Source organism: Sorex araneus, chromosome X, assembly GCF_027595985.1.
Source record: "Sorex araneus isolate mSorAra2 chromosome X, mSorAra2.pri, whole genome shotgun sequence".
Classification (NCBI taxonomy): domain Eukaryota; kingdom Metazoa; phylum Chordata; class Mammalia; order Eulipotyphla; family Soricidae; genus Sorex; species Sorex araneus.
In genome coordinates this window covers 247,501,558-247,522,611 of record NC_073313.1, presented here as the reverse complement: position 1 = coordinate 247,522,611, position 21,054 = coordinate 247,501,558, and the positions used below count along the sequence as shown (strand labels likewise).

The window sequence follows — 21,054 nt, the reverse complement described above, 5'->3', positions numbered from 1 at the left end:
GAGAGAAGGGGCTGGAGAGAGTGGGTGAGGCACTTTGCCTTGCATGTGCCTGACTTAAAACCTGGCACCTTCTATGGTCCCCTGAATCCTGCTAAATGTGATTCTTAGCCAGGAGTAAGCCCTGAGCACCAGTGTGTATGGCCCAGAAGTGAAAACAAAGAAACAGAAAATGAAGCGAAGTGAGGAATAGGTAAACACTTTCCAGGAAAAAGAAAACAATTCCTGGAGTTCAAGTGGTTGGCTCTAGGTGTGAATGTTTAAAATGAGCCATTCAAACAACCCTGAAATATGATCAATAGAGCTATGCTGGGAAGAAAAGGAGAGCAAGGGAGGGAGTCTTGGGATAATGTAGACGTTCAGGTAATGAGCATGGTGTGGCAGCATTTCAAATATAAAACAGTGATACAGGGCTGATGAGGTAGTTCAGAATTTAAGGCACTTGTTTTCATCTGGCTGATCCTGGTTCAGTTCCTCTAACCATGTACGCTCCCGTGAGCATCACCAGGAGTGATCCCTGAGCACAGAATGAAAACGAAGTCCTGAGCACTGTCAGGCGTGGCCCCCAAGCCCAAATAAAATAAAATAGCAACATATGCTATGTTGTTAAAATGCAAATAGATCTTTTGAAAAGATATCAAAACACGAATTTATATCTAAGAATAATGTGACTTGCTCCTCGTGGAAAGCAGTTATTTCTTTTTCCTCTCACATCTCATCCTTTTAGTCAGTTTTCAAGTAAGATTCACCTTAGGTTCAGAAATCTTTTACTAAATAACTTATTTTCCTGATACCATATATCATATCTCAACTCCCTGTAATTGTTATATTTCTGATTCTGTCTCTATGGTTTGGCAAAATGCAAGTTTTTAGAATGGGGGGGCTAGTCCAATGAAAAATATAATCTTTAAAGCTTTTATTTTACTAACAGATCCTCATTATATGGCTACAGTAAATACTTGTATATAAATCCAGTACAGTTGTGAAGTCACTGTCAATCTAAATAAGCTCCTTACCTTTCCCCATTTGCCCACTGAGAATTTTGAACTTTTGCCATTTTTATGGGAAAGCTAACACTGAACTTCATTTTTTTATTTCTGTTTCAGACTTTAGAACTCATTTCTGAAACCCTCAAGCGCATTTTCCTGATATTCCCACAATTCTGTTTTGGTTATGGCTTAATTGAACTTTCTCAACAACAGTCAGTCCTGGACTTCTTAAAAGCATACGGAGTGGAGTTTCCTAGTGAAACCTTTGAGATGAACAAACTAGGTGCCATGTTTGTGGCGTTGGTTGTGCAGGGCACCATGTTCTTTTCCTTGCGACTTTTGATCAATGAATGGATAATAAAGAAACTCAGGTAAATACAATGAATGCAGCACATGACCTCTATCACAGAACTTAACTCAGAGTCTTCGGTGAGGAATCAATAGTTTGAGGTTTCTACTAATCATATGGAAATGTCTTGCTCAAAAATTTTTAAAAAGTTATAGCATAATTCTTTATTCATTTTGTTCTGTAAAGAGTTATTAAACTTTGCTCTGTATCTGCAAAGATAGCTGCAAAGTGAGAAAAGGAAGTTAAAGATATTGTTGTTAGACTTTCCATTAAGGTTCAGTGTTTGAGGGGCTGGAGTAAGAGTACAAGGGGTAAGATGCTTGGCTGGCAAGTAGCTGAACTGGGCTCAATCACGAGCATCCTGTATTATCCCCTGAGAACACCGACAGGAGCGATCCCTGATACAGAGCCAAGAGTAGGCCCTGAGCATAGCTGGGTTTGTCTCCAAAACAAACAAACAAAACATCCAATGTTGGAGGAAAAAAAATGTCCATAAAAGATATAGACATATGTTGAGTTTGGGAGAATAGAAAGATGTAGAAAAGAGAATTGGGTGAATAGCATATTAGCAGCTGGCTTCAAGAAAAAAGATAGAGTAAATTGAAGAAAGAATCATAAATGAAAAGAAATGCATATATCTATTGTCCTGGAATTCTATTTCTAGGAATTTTTCTATAGCTATATTTGCAGAATTAGGTATGTATAGAATTATTTATAAACAACCATTTCTAATAACAAAAGAGTTGAAGGAAACTATTTTTTCTTCATTCAGCAACAAGTTAAATTGCACACATAATTTATAAATGAAACACTATATAGCCACTAGGAATACTGATATATTTTATTGTGTAACATTTTAGGCTGCTTCTAATTTATTAAGTGAGAAATACAGGGTTCATGTGCAATTTTAAAATGCAAGGTTCATTTAAATTAAGAGGGAAATGCATGATTGTATAAATGTCTATAAATAGGTATTTTATAAATAAAGTTTAATATAAATAATATTTAATCCATACTATACATAGACTGTGATTATGAGTATTTCCACTGAAGAGAACTATGGTTGAAAACTTATTTTTCATTACATGTTCTTTAGTGCCATTTTAGTGCATTTTGTGTATGTATCACCTAATGAAAAATAAGATTTAGGTTAAAGCATCATGAAAAAACAAGAGGTGAAAATAGAAGGGAAAGTCTTAAGACATACTTGAAAAATTAACATAATTTCATTATCATATAGAATAAACATAATAAAAGAGCAGGCGATAAGGATCTGGTTGAGAGGTTAGGTTAAAGAACCATGGTTTTGACTTTATGCAACAGTTTTTTATTAAAGATTTTAGAATAAATAGTGTTTAAATGAGTGCTCTAGAAGGTGTGACTTTGTAAAGGTAGTACAGAATGAAATGAGTCACTGGGGCAGTTTGAGAAATCTCTGTGTCAAAGGGTGAAAACCAAAGCTAATAATAGAGTAATAGAAAATGATCAATGAGAAGGTGTTATAAGGCATTTCCAGTGCTGGGAGTCAGATTACATGACTGGACTCTGGAATGTGGAAGGCGCAAAGAAAACCTCACATTTGGAATCTCTAGAGATATCATTAAAAGAAACAGGAACATTGCAAGAAGACCTGAATTGATTTGTTGGGTTTTACATTTTGGTTGCTTTGGTATTCATTAGGCAAGATACCAAGGTAGGTTTGAGATTTGGGTTTTCACAACTGATAGCTTTAATAGATTGACAAAGCCTAAATAAGACTGTCCCAGAGCAAAGAGTAGAATAACATTCACATTATTGATGATAAAAGAAATCACAGGAACCAAAGGGGGGGGGAAATCATTGATCTCTGACTTGTAGGTGTGGAATCTTATTAACGACTCTTGCCTTTCTGATAGGAAGTACTTTCAAATCTAAATTGACTGACTAAAATTAAGATTCTGGTAGTAACAGGATATCTGGGAAAGCATTTGAGGTGGAGGAAGTGAAAGTTGTTTCCTGGCTAGCATAACAAATCTTGTAAAGGATATCCATACTAAGCAGGAGTTACTTAAACAGCTTAGTAACAAATTTTAAGCAAACCTAGTGTATGATAATATCATGTTAGTAAAGTGAAAATCCATCAGAAACAAATTCAAAATGAGTTGAGCCATTTCTCACCATTAATACAAAAATCATTGGGTCCATATCTTAGACTGTTCTTTAGAAAATTCCATTCTACACCTGTGGTGGAGATGAATGATGAAGATGAAGATGTGAGGGCAGAAAGACTAAGAGTCGAAAATGGGGCAGATGACTTTGACCTGGTCCAACTTCATCGTCTCACCAAGACCTATCAGCTCATCCATAAGAAGATTATAGCTGTAAACAACATCAGCATAGGAATACCTGCTGGGGAGGTAAGTCACCGTGCTGTGTTTCTTTAATATTGGGCTAGGGAGTGGTGAATAAGAACATTTATCTTTCCTTTTTGTTTTAATAGAGGTATGAAAGTCTACCTCTGAATAGTTTGATGGATTTTGTATGTACTATTTATACACGCCATGTAGTACTTACTTCGTGAGTCTTCCTTTTTGGCAGAAATCATACAACCCACACCAAATCCTGATCCCCTTGCCAAGTTACTCTCCTCCCAAAGTGGACTTTCAGTCAAGAATTCTCTCCAATTTCTAGTTTCCAGACCTCTTTCAAAGTTAGGATAAGGAAATCAGTTGTCAGAGTTGAGGTCCTAGAATGGCAATCATTTGTATTCTTGCCATTTTATAGATATAACATTAAGGCAGCTTTTAAAGGAGAAAAAAAAAGTGGGCAATTCCCTGGGTTTTCTGTGCAGTGCTGCAAAGTTAATGCATCAAATTTATTCGAAGGCATAAAGAAATTATCGCTTCAGTAGCTTATTCAGTAAAGGTATGATTTTGTGTGAGTAATGTGAAATCTATAAACATAATTACTTTGTCAGGTTAGTGCTTCTTCCTTGTGGAGTATTTTAACATGTCACATTGAGGTGCACTATAATATAATATGTAAAAGAAGTTCTATGTATAAATATAAATGCTCAGCAGTTAAAGGGAAAAAGGAGACGTAAGAACCTATTTGTTTTAAAGAGAAGGTTTTATTCAATGCCAACAGAACACTGTAATACCCATGAATAATTCCAGGGTTATTTTTCTTGGTAATTTATTTCACCCAGAGAGAGGAGGAAAGAAATAGAATAGGGAAGTGTCTTTAGTTGGGTTTAAAGCTTACATCTTTTTTTTAATCTACCACAAACCAGTGTTTCGGCCTCCTCGGGGTGAATGGAGCAGGGAAGACTACAATCTTCAAGATGCTGACAGGCGATATCATTCCTTCAAGTGGAAATATTCTGATCAGAAATAAAACTGGGTATGAAAAACGAATGCCACAGCATACCAGGCACAAGATAATTAAAGAAGAAAAATAATTTACATGAACACTTTACGCTATTTTGAGTTATATTCTTAAATCCTGAAAGGAAAATATAAAAATCAGCTACTCAAGCCAGTGGAAGTTTAAAATGTTGAAGTGTGTGTTTGAAGTGGAATTCTTCCACCCTTAAAAAAAAATTTAGAATTACTGATCACCAGAATCTAAACAGTGCTACCTCCTGCCCTCTGGCACTTGGGGACTAGAGGGATATTCCTTTTGAAATTTATCGATGTCATTTTTGCAAATTTTGTACTAAAGTAGCATTGGATCTCTTTTTTCCTCTTTGGTTTTGGGGTCATTCTTTGTAGTGCCCAGGGATTACTGTTGCCTTTACATGCAGGGATCATTCCTGGTAGACTTAGGGCCCACATGGCATGCTCAGGATCAAACCTGTGTCAGCCACGTAGAAGGCAAGTGCCCTACCCACTTTACTATGTCTCCAGTCCCTGTAACACTGCTTTTTAACATTATGAAGGTCTTCAGTAGATAGCATCATAATTTAGCATCTACATAGGTTTAATTCTGGTACCCACCAAAAGTCTAGTTTCCCTCCACTACTATACAGCTGGACCTCATTTTCCAAGTATTGCTTTCCCTTCCCCTCTGATGACCACCAATTTGGAACAGCTAAGAGTTTTTGTTGTGTTATTTATTTATTTATTTATTTATTTATTTATTTATTTATTTATTTTTATTGAGTCACCATGTGGAAAGTTACAAAGCCTTCAGGCTTAAGTCTCAGTCACAATGCTCAAACACCCATCCCTTCACCAGTGCACATATTCCACCACCAAGAACCACAGTAAACCTCCCCCCACCCCCCACCTCCCCAGCCCCCCACCCCGCCTGTATAGCTGATAAATTTCACTTTACTTTCTTTTTACTTTGATTACATTCAATATTTCAACAAAAATCAATGTTTTTTTTTTTAAGTTTCAGGTGTACAGTGTTGCATTTCAACACCTCCCTCCACTACTTTATGATCACATTGTGCTTTTGATTCTCTCCATTCAGATCTCTGGGTCACGTTCACTCTCATAGCTCATTGGTTGGCTACTGTCCTCAGGAAGATGCCTTAGATGACCTGGTATCTGTAGAAGAACATCTGTATTTCTATGCTAGGATTCATGGAATCCCAGAAAAAGATATCAAAGAAGTAAGTACAAGTCTGGGAAATCCATTCATTGGAAAGCCATTGTTTTTTTTTCGAATCAAATCACACACAATATCATATTAAAGTCTAGAAAATAGCACTTCCCTGCTGACAATGTTCAAAGTGTAGTCTAGTTTGATAGTGTAGGGTATAACCCATCCATCTTTCCGAATTCAGTTTTTAGAAACCTCTTATTTCATACCCTTTTGTTAATTTTTCGTTTTCTTTTTCCTACTTTTTCTCTTTTAAAAAATTGATTAACTTTTCAACAATGTTAACATTGCTTTATAGCAGTGTGTTTGTTAGCTTTCAACAATTAACAAAGAAGCTCAATTACTTTAGGCTCCTGATTGAGTATTAGCTGGTGGTGCCTGTATGTTCTTTATTATTATTGAGAGAAGCATTGGTAACATAGAATTACCTGCCAAATCCACCTAGGAGAGGATTATATCTGTTTTGACTTTTTATTGTTTTCGTGCTTTTTCATTTGTTTGTTTGTTTGGGGGTCACAGCCAGCAGTGCTCTGGGCTTGCTACTGTTTCTGCACTCAGGTATCACTCCTGAGGAAGCAGGGAGCTCTGGGGGTCATATCAGGTGCCAAGAATTGAATTGGAGCCACCACCTGCAAGGCAAAGTGCCTTACCAACTGTATTCTCTCTCCAGCCCCCTCCACCTTTTTTGGGTTTTTGGGTCACACCTGGCTATGCACAGGGCTTATTCCTAGCTCTGCACTCAGGAATCACTCCTGGCGGTGCTCGGGGGACCATATGGGATGCTGGGAATTGAACTCGGGTCAGCCGCGTGCAAGGCAAATGCCCTACCTACTCTGCTACTACCCACTCTGCTATCACTCCAGCCCTTTTTATTTTTTCTTTAAATATGGCTTTGCATTTTGATTAAAATAGCTTGCCTTAATAGTTAATTTTGAGAGTAATTCCTTTTATATTTGCATCCTTGGGGACCTGTTGAATTTTTCCTGGCATTCCAGGGCCTTTGCTCTACAAAAAAAAAAAAGACAACTGGAACCTCAAAGTCAATATCATATGCCATATGCCAAATTCAATATGCAGATATTTTCATGTTGAGTTTGTTTTAAATAAATGAATAAGGCTTTTGTGACAACTCACCCTTCAGTAAGAAGATAGCAATATCTGTCTGTGAGAAAAACACCTTGTTGTCTTCAGAAACATTAAATTCTCTTTTAGTGAGGAAAGGTTGTGTTAATGCAGCAGAAACTTGGTCAGCAATTACACACGCGCGCACACACACACACACACATGCATGCACGCACGCACGCATGCATGCACACACAACATACTTGCATGACCAGCCACTCATTTTAAAATAAGCCTTCCTGGAATTTATTTTCTCTCTTTAAATGACTATTAATTTTAAATAGACCTTTGGGGAAAAAAATCTCCGTGAGTTTAAGACATTTGAACATTTTTTGGTATGGATTCCTTATTATAAACCTTCCTTTACACACTCACACTCACCATTTCATTCCCGCTTAGTGCCTTAAGGGTTTGGGCAGGGGCAGGCCAACCTAACTCCTTTTTATGCCCACAGACTGTTCATAAACTCCTGAGGAGACTTCACCTGATGCCTTACAAGGACAGAGCAACCTCCATGTGCAGTTACGGCACAAAAAGGAAATTATCCACTGCGCTGGCCTTGATAGGGAAGCCTTCCATTCTACTGCTGGTAAGAGAAGAATGGGAGACAGGGCTGCGGCATAATTAGATGTGCATACCTCATTGTGTGTGTAACATTTCATTACCATTACTGCACAAAGCATTTGTTGAAGTCTCACTCTATGCTCATTATTTTAGTCAAGTCCTTTTCATACACTATCTGATTAAGGGAATCCATCTCAGTGATTACTTTGTTGCTACAACACAGTGTCTTCAAAAATGTTTTTGTCTGCTTCGGAGGAAACATTTGACCTAGGAATGGGAATGAAAATGAACTCAGGGTATCTAAGTGACTAAGTAAAATTAAGGAAAATAGTAGAATTTGGTTTCCAGTCATTGGAGAAGAATTTCCTATTACTAAATTATCAGGTGAATTATCATATCTTAACTCCATTAAAAAAGAAAGATATATTATTAGACAAAATGCTAAGGTAACATTTCATTTGCTTGCTATCCAAAAATATGAGTTTCCATGCTTCGGGTGTGGTTGATAATATGCCATTCTATTTTATCTGACTTTTGGAAGTAAGAAACACATCATATAGATATTCATATTTTGTTTACAGTTAAAAATTAAACTGATCACCTGGAAATGTAAATTACACATGGTGTGACAAAGCATCTGCTCTGCAGACCAGACATAATAAAAGATGTTTATTTCAGAAAGTAAGCCTTTCCTTATTTTAGATGATCCTCTTCATTCAAGGATCTTCAAACTCCATGAAAGCCTTAACTATGTATGATGAAAATCCAGTTATAAACCAGATGTTCTCTGCAGGGATTAAGGAATCCCTGATACAGAGGATCAAATTATTCACTCTTCCCAGACACACTGTCATACAACCAATTTTTCTGTAATACCAGAGCCTAAAAAGCTTTGTATTCCATCCAATAAATGATGCTAAAGGAATATTGTTGTATAAGTGTCCCTTAACTTAACACAAAACAATCCTTGGGCACCCCTAGACAATAATAGATATAAAGTTTCATTTTTTTAATTTTAAAAGTGACCTATGCAAATGTTATGTATTAATGAGACAAATGGAAATATAGACCGTGAAAGAGTCCATGTCATTTTTATATGCATCCACTATATATACTTTTGTATTTAAAAATGGAATACAGATAATACATACTCTACTTTCCCCCCAAGTTAATTTTAATTTAGTCTCTTATTATAAAAACAAGTTTCAGGTGATCCAATGTGCATCTATTCCACTGAAGATATATATTTTTAATTTTTACCTAATCATGGCTGATAATTCATCTGTCAGAAACTGTTACTGCTTATTTAGAATCCCTGTTGATACATTTCTAATTTTATATCTGGGTGGCCTTCAAGTCATCATTTACTTTAAAGTATAAGTTTTATCTATTTACTTAGCTATTCTTGCAAATCTTATTTTTATTTCCCATGAAGTATTACTTTTCATTAATAATATAAAACTGAAAAGAATCTCCAAATATAGTAACAAAAAATCATATAGCAGTTTCCCTGCTTTATTCAGTAAATCATCATTCATAGTCACTATTCCACTGTCAGGAAGAAGGAAATATTCTCTTTCAGGGAGAACTTTTTTTTTTTTATTGAATCATCATGTGGAAAGTTACAAAGTACTCAGGCTTATGTCTCAGTTATACAACATTCAAACACCCATCCCTTCACCAGTGCCCATATTCCACCACCAAAAACCCCAGTATACCTCCCGCCCCCGCCCCCCACCCCAACTGTGTAACTGATGAATTTCACTTCATTTTCTCTTTACCTTGGTTACATTCCATATTTCAACACAAAACTCACTATTGTTGTTGGAGTTTCCCCCCAAGAAAGACAGCCCTACTTCCAAGGAAGCATTTGATAATTAGTTTTCCATTGCTTAGAATGAAGAGATATGTAGCCCCACTGCTCCAAGTACATAACTCTTTTTTTTCTTTTTCCTTTCCCTTTCCCTCCCCATCCCCCTTCCCGCGCCTCATAGTATGGTGGACGCCATGCCGCGTTTCTCCCTGAAAATGGGAAACAACCGGGAAAGGGGGATATTTCCTCTTCTCGGCTGGTGTGGGGCTGTTGCTTAGTTCAGTCTAGAGAAATGGATGCTACTTTGACTACCTTCAATACTTCAACAAAAAACTCACTGTTGTTATTTGGAGTTTCCCCCCAAAGTCAGATCTGCTAAAAAAAAGGAACCGTTTCACATTGCTGACAATTAAGAAATGTTAAGTTGCGCGTCTGCGGCAGTGGCTGCGAGGTTTTGGAATTCTGTATAAAGTCCAGGGAAAATTCTGCCAGAAACTGCATAGCCCAGCTCACAGTCCCAGTGCATTGCTGTAAGAAGCTGCGCTGGATGCCAAAATGTGTTAGAAGGTCTCTGGAAACAAAGTCTTTAGACACAGAGGGTCCGTTTCACTCTCAGCAGCTCCTGATTTATCTGGGCCTAGGGTGTGCCAGTTACATCCATTTCCCATGATTCCCTAGGAGCCCCAAGTGTAAAAACCGTATACCTCTGGGTTAGGAGTCTTAGAAGATGGCTCTTACCATGTGGATATTGCTGCCGCCGCCATTTTCCGTGCAGAAAAACAGGGTGGAGAGGAAAGGTCCATCCCCGGGCAGCTGGGGGTTGTAGCCCAGCTCACAGTCCCAGTGCATTGCTGTAAGGAGCTGCACTGGATGCCAAAATGTGTTAGAAGGTCCCTGGAATCAAAGTCTTTAGGCGCAGAGGGTCCTCAGGGAGAACTTTAAATAGATACATTACAAGTAGCATTGCGATAGCACAGCGGGTAGGGCGTTTGCCTTGCATGCAGCTGACCCTGGTTCGATTCCTCCATTCCTCTCAGAGAACCCAGCAAGTTACCGAGAGTACTCTGTCGTGCCCTGCCCGCAAAGCCTGGCAAGCTACCTGTCATATCCGATATGCCAAAAACAGTAACAAGTCTCACAATGGAAACGTTATTGGTGCCTGCTTCAGCAAATGATGAACAACAGGATGATAGTGTTACAGTGTTTAAAAGTAACATTAAATACAAGTCTGTTTTGTCAGTAATTGAAGCTGATACTTTTTCCCCAACAAAATTTGAAACCAATGTAAAATATCCAGAAATCAACTTCACTGAGATACTTTCTAAAATAGACTGACAATTTTAGATGATTAATTTTGAGCTGTCTTTGACAGCGGCAGAAAGTCTATTAAGTATAACACAAGTTAGTCACAGGACTTCACAAAGTGACTTCTGTTCTACACAAGTAATTCCTGTAAAGAACCTCATCAAAACCTAATTAATTTGATACATTTTTTCTTGTAACGTTTTATTAAAGGATGAGCCAAGCTCAGGGATGGATCCCAAATCGAAACGGCACCTCTGGAAGATCATTTCTGAAGAAGTTCAGAACAAATGTTCTGTCATTCTGACATCTCACAGGTAAAGTGACGGTGCGACCTTTCAAGTCAGTACCACTGCAGGATGACAGATGGAAAGTAGTAGTCTTGGGTCATAGATTTTGTTCATAAATGCCCACAATTGGATTGAAGCTTTTGATTGAGTGAGTTGCAGGAGCCAAGCCAACAACCTGGTGAATAACCAGCTGCTTTCCTGGGGTAGGGGCTCTGCATTTCTTTGCAAAAGGTTTAGTGGCTTATGGCTGACCCCTCAACTCAACTCTGACAACATACTGCCCACTCCAGAGTTCAGAATCCTTTAGTCTACAATGGTCTGTATGTCCAGATCTCTTCCTCTCATACCCTCTCTGCTCAGTGTGAATGGTCCTTTGCTTTGCATGCACTCATTGCCTTTTCCTGTTACTACGCCTTTCCTTGGGTTGTGCTTTCTACCTGATAGAGCCTTTCCATAAAACCTCTCCAACTTTTCAAGCCATGAGTTAGTCCTTTTAAGATTCAGCTCATCCAGAGAAATAGCTCAATCCCTTGGAACTCAAGCTTTGCACCCAAGAGTCCAGGTTCTCTGTGAACTAGATCCTTCCTACCCATCAAGTAAGATAAACTATATTTAAACTATGCTTTGCTTGTAAAAAGACTGGATTTTTATCAAATTCATCCCATCATTGTAACTGGTATATGGCTGGAAAATGACCAAATTGTTTATAATCAAGAGGTTTGTTAATAAGCGAGTTTTGCCCCTGAACACTATATGTTCTGGAACCAGTCATTTGATTTCCATTAATGTTTGCCTTAGGTAGATAAGGTTAGACCTAATAGTTGTTCCTATTATCAGAGTCCACAAAATTAAAGATTATGTAATTAAGAAAAAGTTAGTAATTTATAAATACAAAACAGAAAGCCACCTGAATTCAGGGTGGGAGGCTTATGAAAAAGGACCAGTCCTCTTTTGGAAGCATTCCTTAGAAAATGCAGTGCTTGAGTCAAAAGTTTAAAAAAAAAATTCTGTTTGATAAAGAGATGTTCAGGTGACAGGGATGGATGACTGCAAATTTGAGAACAAACAGTAATAAATCCTATGTGAAAACATTTAATTCTATTTTTAAAGTTTTGTTGTTCTTCTTCAAAAGAAAAAAAAGTTTTATGGAGCTAAAACAGTACATCTAAGGCACTATACTGAAACAATGATATTTATACCTATACACTTGACCCCAAATTTCTGTGCACAGAATGATTATGTGATTCTGTCTTTCAGTATGGAAGAATGTGAAGCTCTCTGTACCAGGCTGGCCATTATGGTGAACGGAAGGTTCCAATGTATTGGATCTCTGCAACATATAAAGAGCAGGTGAAGGATAAATGTGTTGTCAAATGTATATGAAGGGTATTTTGTCTATAGTCTCCTTCAAGACTTAGCTCAGCTGCAAAAATAAAAGTATATTCTGCAAAGAAGAGTAAATTACAGAGTAAAGAAACTTGCAGTGGCTTACGTCAACACAAAATTTTTACTGAGGGCTAGATGCATCTTATTTAAAACACATACACTGGCTATGACTCTGGTAGTCCTACCCAACCACTCCAGCACCCCTTGAGGTGACCCCTATTTCTAAAAAAATTTGAAAGGCATAAAAGTTTGAAATTTTTAATTCATAATCAAAACACTCTCAGGAAGCAGCTTCAAGAGTTTACCCAATACAAATTAGCAATCTTTGGCACCACACAAAAAAGTAAAATAATAAATTAGACCTTGACAAATTTATGAAGATATAGAATTTTTTATCAAGCATGTTTCTTTGCTGTTTGCACAAGCTTTTGGTATGCTTCTCAGACTTTTTTTAAAATAGCATTCAAAGCCTTTCTAATCAAGAATGCAGGGCCAGTGATACTATAGTAGATAAGGTGCTTATCTTGCCCATGACTGACCCGGCTTCAATCCCAGCATTTCATGTGGTCCCCTGAACACTGCTAGGAGTGATTCCTGAGTGTAGAATCAGGAATAACCCCCGAGCATCATGTGTGCACCCAACCGAAAGAATGCACTGGGGAAATGTGCATAAATGTCTATCAAATTTAAATTAATATTTTATGTTTGCTGGAATGCATAAGCTTTTATATATATCCATTTTGGTCTCGAAATGTCAGAATGGTACTTTATGCCTTTATTTATAACATTTTTTTCTTAAAAGGAAGCATTAACCAATAATCTTTACAAACATGACATGAAATCAGGGTGAGCTCAGTGGGGTTAGCCCATGCTTTGCAAGTAGGATCTAGGTTCAATTCCGGCATCCCTGGAAGCTACCCCAAGCATAAACACAGGAGTAGTTCCCAAACACTGACAGGTGCAGCCCCCAAAACAAAACAATGTTTGTTTTTTTTAATTTATCTTATTGAATCACCATGTGGAAAGTTACAAAGTTCTCAGGCTTATGTCTCAGTTATACAATGCTCAAACACCCATCCTTTCACCAGTGCCCATATTCCACCACCAAAAAAACAACAACAACAACCCAGTATGCCTCCCCCCAACCCCCCCCATAACTGATAAATTTCACTTCCTTTTCTCTTTACCTTGATTACATTCCATATTTCAACACAAAACTCACTATTGGTGTTGGAGTTTCAACACAAAACTCACTATTCTTGTTGGAATTTATCCCCCAAGAATACGGCCCTATTGACAGGGAAACATTTGATAATTAGTTTTTCACTATGAGAATGAAGAGATATAAAGTCGCGCGGCCGCAGTAGCAGCCGCGTGGTTTAGGATTTCTGTATTTTAGTAATTAAATCCAGGGAGATTTACGTTGGAAATTGAATCATTTCCCTTCCTGGAGCAGCATGGAGCAAAAGCTTAATTCACAGTCTGGAGACATGGCTGCAAGCACTCCCTGGGACCCCAAGTCATATAGCAGGCTCTGGATCTTGGTTGTTCAGCAGCAAAGCGGCTGTGCAAAGGCATGGCCACCCGGATCGAATCTCGGCGGAGCTCAAACCGAAACCGGCCCCGGCCCGAGACTGCTTAGGCGTCCCCCTGTTTCAAGTTCAAAACACATTTTTTTTTCCCGTGCCACCAAGTTCATTCCTGTTTAAAAGTTCCATAAAATGGCGGACACTGCGTTGTTTCCTCCCGGAGGGAAGAAAAACCAAGGAAGAAGGATATTTCCCCCCGTTGGTCGGCATGGGGCAAAATCTTAGTTCACAGTCTGGAGACATGGCTCAACAATGTTTTTTTTTTTAATGCTAGAGGCATTTTTTATTGTTCCAAGATAGTTTGTTGTGACTTTTTTTGGGTAAAGACTCTTGGTACTGTTATCTAGTATATTAAATGTTATTTATTTTTATTATTTTTTAATTTTTTAAATTTTTTTCTTTTTGGGTGACACCCAGCAATGCTTAGGGGTTACTCCTGGCTCTGCACTCAGGAATTACTTCTGGTAGTGCTTGGGGGAGCATATGGGATGCTGGGGATCGAATCCAGGTAAGCCACATGCAAGGAAAATGCCCTACCTGCTATATTATTGCTCTGGTCCCTAAAATGTTATTTATTTTTAAGACCTTAATGGCATTATTTTTTTTTACCATTTTATTGTGGCACTAAGACTTATACTAGTGTTCATTATAATTTTCATGCATAATTTATTCCAACACCACACCCATCTACCAGAGTGCTGACTTTACTCTTTACTATTGACACCAAATCTTCAATAACTTATCTTTCAGGAGCTTGCTTTCTTCTTTAAATTAGAAAGTATTTAACTTTAGAAATAGACATCAATGGACGATTTATGGATGTCAAAGAAAGTCAAGATTTTATGTTTTCTTTCTAACAGGGCTTTTGTTCAGAGTTTGACATTTTTTATATAGGGTCCAAAATAAATTAAAAATCATGACAGTGCACTATTTCCAGTGTGCAACATACCCTGAGCTTTGATGGCAAAATGACTATCTTTATATAAGAAAAGGAACTATAATGATTCGCTTGGGTCCTGTTTCATTATCTAGAATTCCAGGGGAGCTATTTCAGCAAAATGTAACTCATATTATATTTTGCACTGTTTCCTTCCAGGTTTGGACGTGGGTTTACTGTCAAGGTTCACGTGAAGAATGCCAAAGTGAGCATGGAGGCCCTCACCAGATTCATGCAACTGCACTTTCCAAAAACATACTTAAAAGTAAGAGACTGACCCATCTTTGAAGCAGTTTGAGGAATCATAGTCTAATATTGTACTGGATGTTGGCCATTTATTTTCAAGTTGACCATCATTTGCTTTTATTTATTATCATACAGTTATTAGTTCAAGATACATAAGGTAATCTGCAGCACTCGTAATAAGAAAATATAATCCTAATTAGGTATTTGTGTAGCTATTAACATGTAGCTGTGTATTTCATAGCTAATAGCACAGTCCTGGGGCTGGAGTGATAGTACAGCAGCCAACCTGGGTTTAATCTGCAGTACTGCATAGAGTCCCCCAGGTCCTGCCACGAGTGGTCCCTGACTGCCAAGCCAGGAGTAATCCCTGAGCACCACTGGATGTAGCACCTAAACAAATGAATTAATTAACTAAGTAATTAGCATAGTTATTTGAATCCATTGATTCCTTTCTTTCAAGCAAAAGGCTTTATGAGCATATTATAGTTTGAAAAGCCATATATATTACTGGTTTACTCATTATATCCTAGTTAGGCAACTGAGAGATGACAGGTTTTTAGGAACAGGATTCATAAAGTCTAAAGCAAGATTCATAAAAAGGATTCATAAGACTAAAACAATTAAGAGTTTTAAATGTCACAGCTAGGAGAGATGATATAATCTCTTCACTTCTGTCCTTTGAAAGACTAGCCATCAGAGGTTAGAGCAGGACTTGCTTAGAAATGATATTCTCAAATTCCATATTGTCCACACATTGTTTTACATCTGTTTGAATATGTATTTGAGTATATGCATCTGCAGGATGACACACAGATATTGGCATACATATCTCACAAAGTACATGCTTTAAAATAAATGAACTTGCTAGAAAAAGTTATCCTTACAACATCTTTGATGTACAGGTAATTTGTAGAAGATGATGATATCAAGTGATTGATTTTAAAAGTAAATCAGGCATGGAATGGTGAAAGAAATTCACAGACTTGAGCTGAGGTTTATGTCGGTCTCTCTGAATTCCAGCAAGCATTTAAAGACTAAGTCATTTATCTCATTTGCAAATTGTAATGACATCTATGTTGCAAGATTTATATGAGAATTAAATGATAAAATGTCCACTTCACAAACCGTAAGGCACCATGTTAATGAGAAATAAGCTGAAAGCACAAAAAGAGATTTCATTTTCCAAAACAATTCTCCCATCTTTACAAAATACTGTTGCTTTAAACGCCCAAACTTTGGCTAATTTCTCCAGGAAATAATCTCATGTTTTATTCTTATCAAAGCCCATTTTCTATCATCTAAATTGAAATCAAATTTGAGGATGAAAGAACACTGCTTTTGCACAAATCTTGTTGGTCAAAGTACTTTTTCTCTCAGTGAATTTCAGGTTCAAATCTGAGTGATGAGATTACGTTCACCCTGGTCTATTCCACATGGGACCAGAGCTATTTGCAAAAGAAGTGTAGATGGGAGTTTGATTTCTTTCTAAACAGATCATCCATTTTCATATATGGTGTTTTCTAGAAAGGAAATAGCAAGCAGTTTGAGATTAAAAACAAGTGAGCTCTCCTGGTCACAGTGAGAAATGCTGCAAACACCAGACGAGAAGAGAAGTGAAGCAGTGACCAGGAAAGTGAGAAGGGATATTTCAGCATCACGGCTTATCAAAAATAAGCTGAAATACACAATCTGACTCTGACCCAGAGAGGTGGCAGATAGCATTTAAGTGAGAAAACATCCTGATAAAACTAGCAGTTAGGAGACAATATTCTAGCTTTCTTGTACCAGAAGATTTCAATATTTTATGATTCCTAGGTTTCCAAATGGAATTGTTTCAGTAATTCAGATGTGGCATGAGAAACGTAGGGACAAATGGCAAAAAAAAAATAGAGGGAAAAGGTTAAATATGAGCTATTCTTATAATAAAATTAATGATTTCTGGTAACTGATTATTAGAAATAGGCAGGTGTTAAAGATGCTCCAAAGAAATAGGATAAATTGCTAAATAGGTAGTAAGGGAAAATTTTAAAAATTTAAAAAAAAAAATTTTTAAAAACAGAATGTTAGGGGGAATTGAGAAAGCATGTGTTATAATTTTAATGAATTTTCCTTTAAACAATTCTTTAGAAATCTTTCATCTTTATGTTGATCTTTAGCCTTTTAGAAAAATTCTAACCTAATAATGAAAGTGCTGTCTGAAAAAAAAGCTTCAGTGATTTTAGCATAATACAAAATGTGGAATACCATTCCAGAATACTGTGTAAGGCCAAACGATAATTGTATATGTGTATATGGAAGTAGGATGCTCTGGAACTGCTATTAGCGTTTTAATTTGCTTTCTCTTTGGCATTTGTAAAACTTCTCATTTCATCTTTCCAAGCTGTTAGTTTCACACTTATACCATTATTTACACGGAGGCGCCATTTCAGCAGGAAGGATGCCAGCATTTTCTGTCACTCTAGGCCAAGTTGTATCTAGTCAAGTCCATATTGTCTGACTCTGTAAAACAATGTTTCTTTGCTTCTTCCCCACAGGATCAGCACCTCAGCATGTTAGAGTATCATGTCCCAGTTACTGCAGGAGGAGTAGCAAACATTTTTGATCTACTAGAAAAGAACAAGGCTGCTTTAAATATCACCAATTTCTTAGTCAGTCAGACTACTCTGGAAGAGGTAAGCGATAGACCAGGATCCATGTGCACAATGTCACCTATTAATTATTACACATGATGGTTATTTCTTTTTAATGACATTTAATTTGTTTATAAGTGAAGCAATATCTAATCTTGCACCTGGAAGACTTAGTTGAATGTATTTCTCTATATTTGGGGATATTAGAAAAAATTAAATGGAACGATCATTAGCACATTTTGGCAGTGTGTGTGTGTATGTGTGTGTGTGTGAGACAGGGGATGTCTTGTGTTTGTTTTTAGGCCAAAAGTGGCTGTACTTAGGTATTGTTCCTGAAATAAATTGTGCCTGGAAAGTTGGTCCCAGAAGTGCTTAGTCCTATGCAGTGCCAAGGATCAATTCCAGTGCTCCCACCTGCAAAATATGTCTTCCGGCCCTTAGAGACATCTTCCTGACCCCCAGTCACTATTTTTGAATATAAAAATATTCTTTTCTTTCTATAAGACATTTATGTTCATAGGATTATTATAAAACAAAACATCATTTTCACCTGTAAAACAAACAGCATTTAACACTTTCCTTGCTTTCTTCTTGGGAGACTTTTAAAATAACATTTCTTGGGGTTTTTGATTTTGTTTTTTCTTTTTGGGTCATACCCAGCAATGCACAGGGGTTACTCCTGGCTCTGCACTCAGAAATTATTCCTGGTGATGCTCAGGGGCCCATATGGGATGCTGGGAATCGAACCCGGGTCGGCCTCGTGCAAGGCAAACACCCTACCCTCTGCTATTTCTCCAGCCCCAAAATAGCATTTTTATAGACTAAGATACGATACCAGGTCGACCCAGTTTTGATTCCTCCATTCCTCTCGGAGAGCCTGGCAAGGTACCGAGAGTATCTCGACCGCACGACAAAGCCTGGCAAGCTACCCGTGCATATTCAATATGCCAAAAACAGCAATAAGTCTCACAATGGAGATGTTACTGGTGCCTGCTCGAACAAATCGATGAGCAATGGGATGACAGTGATACAGAGAAAGTAGGATGAGTGCATCTAGAGAGAATTTGGTATTTTCCTTCAGATCCAGACAACCAGAGTGGCAAAGGAAGAATATTTTTGCTTCGCTCACACAATCCCTCTTATTTACATTTACATTTAAAAATCTTGAAGCCTAGTGGGTCATCCTTTCTCTACTCTTCAGTCTTAAGTATTTCAACTCAACAATCAGATTTATAGAACTACTGATTGTCTCCACCACTAGAATGAACATGAACATGAGCCCTTAAGGCCTTTGAGTCTATGCGTGGTGCTGCATTTTACAGATTATTTTAAATGGAGACTCAGGGGAACTATTGCTCTGTTCACAAAAAGAATTAGCCTTTTTCTTATAACAAACTTTGATATACCAGTTCTCATGTTTGGCATAAGACACTCAACAGGGGCCAGGAGGAGGGCATTTGCTTTTCACGTGACCCACCCAATTTTAATCCCAAGCATCCCATATGAAACCGCCGATATCAGTAGCCAAGGTTCCACCTTAAGTGTTGACTCTCAGGATGACTGTCTGTAGTCACAGTCATTCTAGCAAAGTCAAACTCAGCATCCCATATGGTTCCCTGAGCTCGCCAGGAGTGTTCCCTCAGCACCGAGCCAGGAGTAAGCCCTGATGACAACTGGATGTGACCCAAAACAACACAAACATAAAAGAGACTTGATAATTGTTGACTGAGTCTATGACAAGTAAAATTAAAAATCTTAAAGAATATTAAAGGCATGCTTATTAAATAATTGGGTTGTTGAACAAAATGCTAAGTAAGTTTTCTATAAAAAGTTATTTTAGACCATTAACTCTAGAAACTAGTGGAATTTTTCTTAACATAATACAAACATTTAATGTGGACTGGCTTTGGCTTCCTTGTTTGTCACTGTCACTGTCATCCCGTTGCTCATCAATTTGTTCGAGCGGGCACCAGTAACGTCTTCTCATTGAGAGACTTATTGTTACTATTTTTGGCATATCCAATACCATGGGTAGCTTGCCAGACTCTGCTCGATACTCTCGGTGGCTTGCCGGGCTCTCTGAGAGGGGCGGAGGAATCGAACTCGGGTCGGCCACCCGCTGTGCTATCGCTCCAGCCCTCCTTGTTTGTACTTTATAAAAAATGATATCGATCACATAGAAACACATTTGTAGCTACAGATATTCAATTTTACTGCAGATATACATATACATATATTATGATATAGAGATTCAGACATAGCTTTTCAATCCAAATCTACATATATAAAGGAAAGACTCCTATTAAAACTATTTATAAATGGACGTGCTCCTAGGCTATCTTCTCTTTTCTTCTTTAAGTTATATTTTTAAAATGTATTTTATTTCAGAGAGAGTATTGGGCTACACCCATGGTTCTTGACAGTTACTCCCAACTCTCTGCTGAGGGTTGCTCCCAACAGTGCTCAGGGGCCCAGGTGGAACTGGGACTGATTGAACTGGGGTCAAATGAGTCACAGCTATGGGCAAGGAAAGTACTTTAACCCCTGTACTATCTCAATACCCCAGTATAATTTTTTAATGTGTGCTTCCATTGTCTGTGTGCATTTGAAGGTGGATATATGCGAATATATCTTATTTCTTCTCATGAGCTACTAGGTAGTAATGATATTATTTCTCTTCAAAAATTAGGTTTTCATCAACTTTGCTAAAGATCAGAAGTCCTATGAAACCGCTGACACCAGTAGCCAAAGTTCCACCATAAGTGTTGACTCTCAGGATGACCATTTGTAGTCACAGTCCTTCCAGCAAACTCAGACATCAACAAATGGCCGAAGGCTTCATTTTGAGGAAGAACACTGTAGACATTACTCTCTCAAAACATTATAATTTTAAAGTGTTATACTTTATGGAAAGTTTTAAGTGTATGACTTGCAAGTAACTATAAATGGAAAGATTTCTTTCTAAGGTCAGTGAATACTGTTGCTCTTGAAATGAATTCATGTCCACTTAATACTGTGAGTATGCTATTGTATATGCTGGTGATTTTTATGCCAAAAAAATGAAGCTACCTAAAGATGAATGTCCTAATTTATTACTTTCAATAAAAAAGGTAGCTTAAATGGAATGGTTATTAGTTGTTGAAAAGTAAGAGGAGGAAGAAACATAAAGTAGTTCGGAGTTGGTAGAACCGGGTGAAGAAACACGATAATCTATTTCCAGAAAATAACAGAACGGCCACCATCATATGTA

General features: G+C 37.6%; 1 protein-coding gene across 1 annotated transcript in view; it reads left to right on the top strand.

Annotated features, from left to right (window-relative positions):
- The window catches only part of ABCA12 (ATP binding cassette subfamily A member 12), a 198,636-nt gene extending 178,025 nt beyond the window's left edge, over positions 1-20,611 (top strand). Inside the window, exons 44-53 of the mRNA XM_055122119.1 lie at positions 1,104-1,357; positions 3,527-3,731; positions 4,607-4,716; positions 5,794-5,935; positions 7,502-7,636; positions 10,940-11,043; positions 12,274-12,366; positions 15,088-15,193; positions 17,709-17,846; positions 20,494-20,611. Coding sequence (XP_054978094.1) covers positions 1,104-1,357; positions 3,527-3,731; positions 4,607-4,716; positions 5,794-5,935; positions 7,502-7,636; positions 10,940-11,043; positions 12,274-12,366; positions 15,088-15,193; positions 17,709-17,846; positions 20,494-20,595 — 1,389 coding nt within the window. The 3' untranslated portion in view covers positions 20,596-20,611. The remainder of the gene's footprint in view (positions 1-1,103; positions 1,358-3,526; positions 3,732-4,606; positions 4,717-5,793; positions 5,936-7,501; positions 7,637-10,939; positions 11,044-12,273; positions 12,367-15,087; positions 15,194-17,708; positions 17,847-20,493) is intronic.
- The last annotated feature ends 443 nt before the right edge of the window (positions 20,612-21,054 follow it).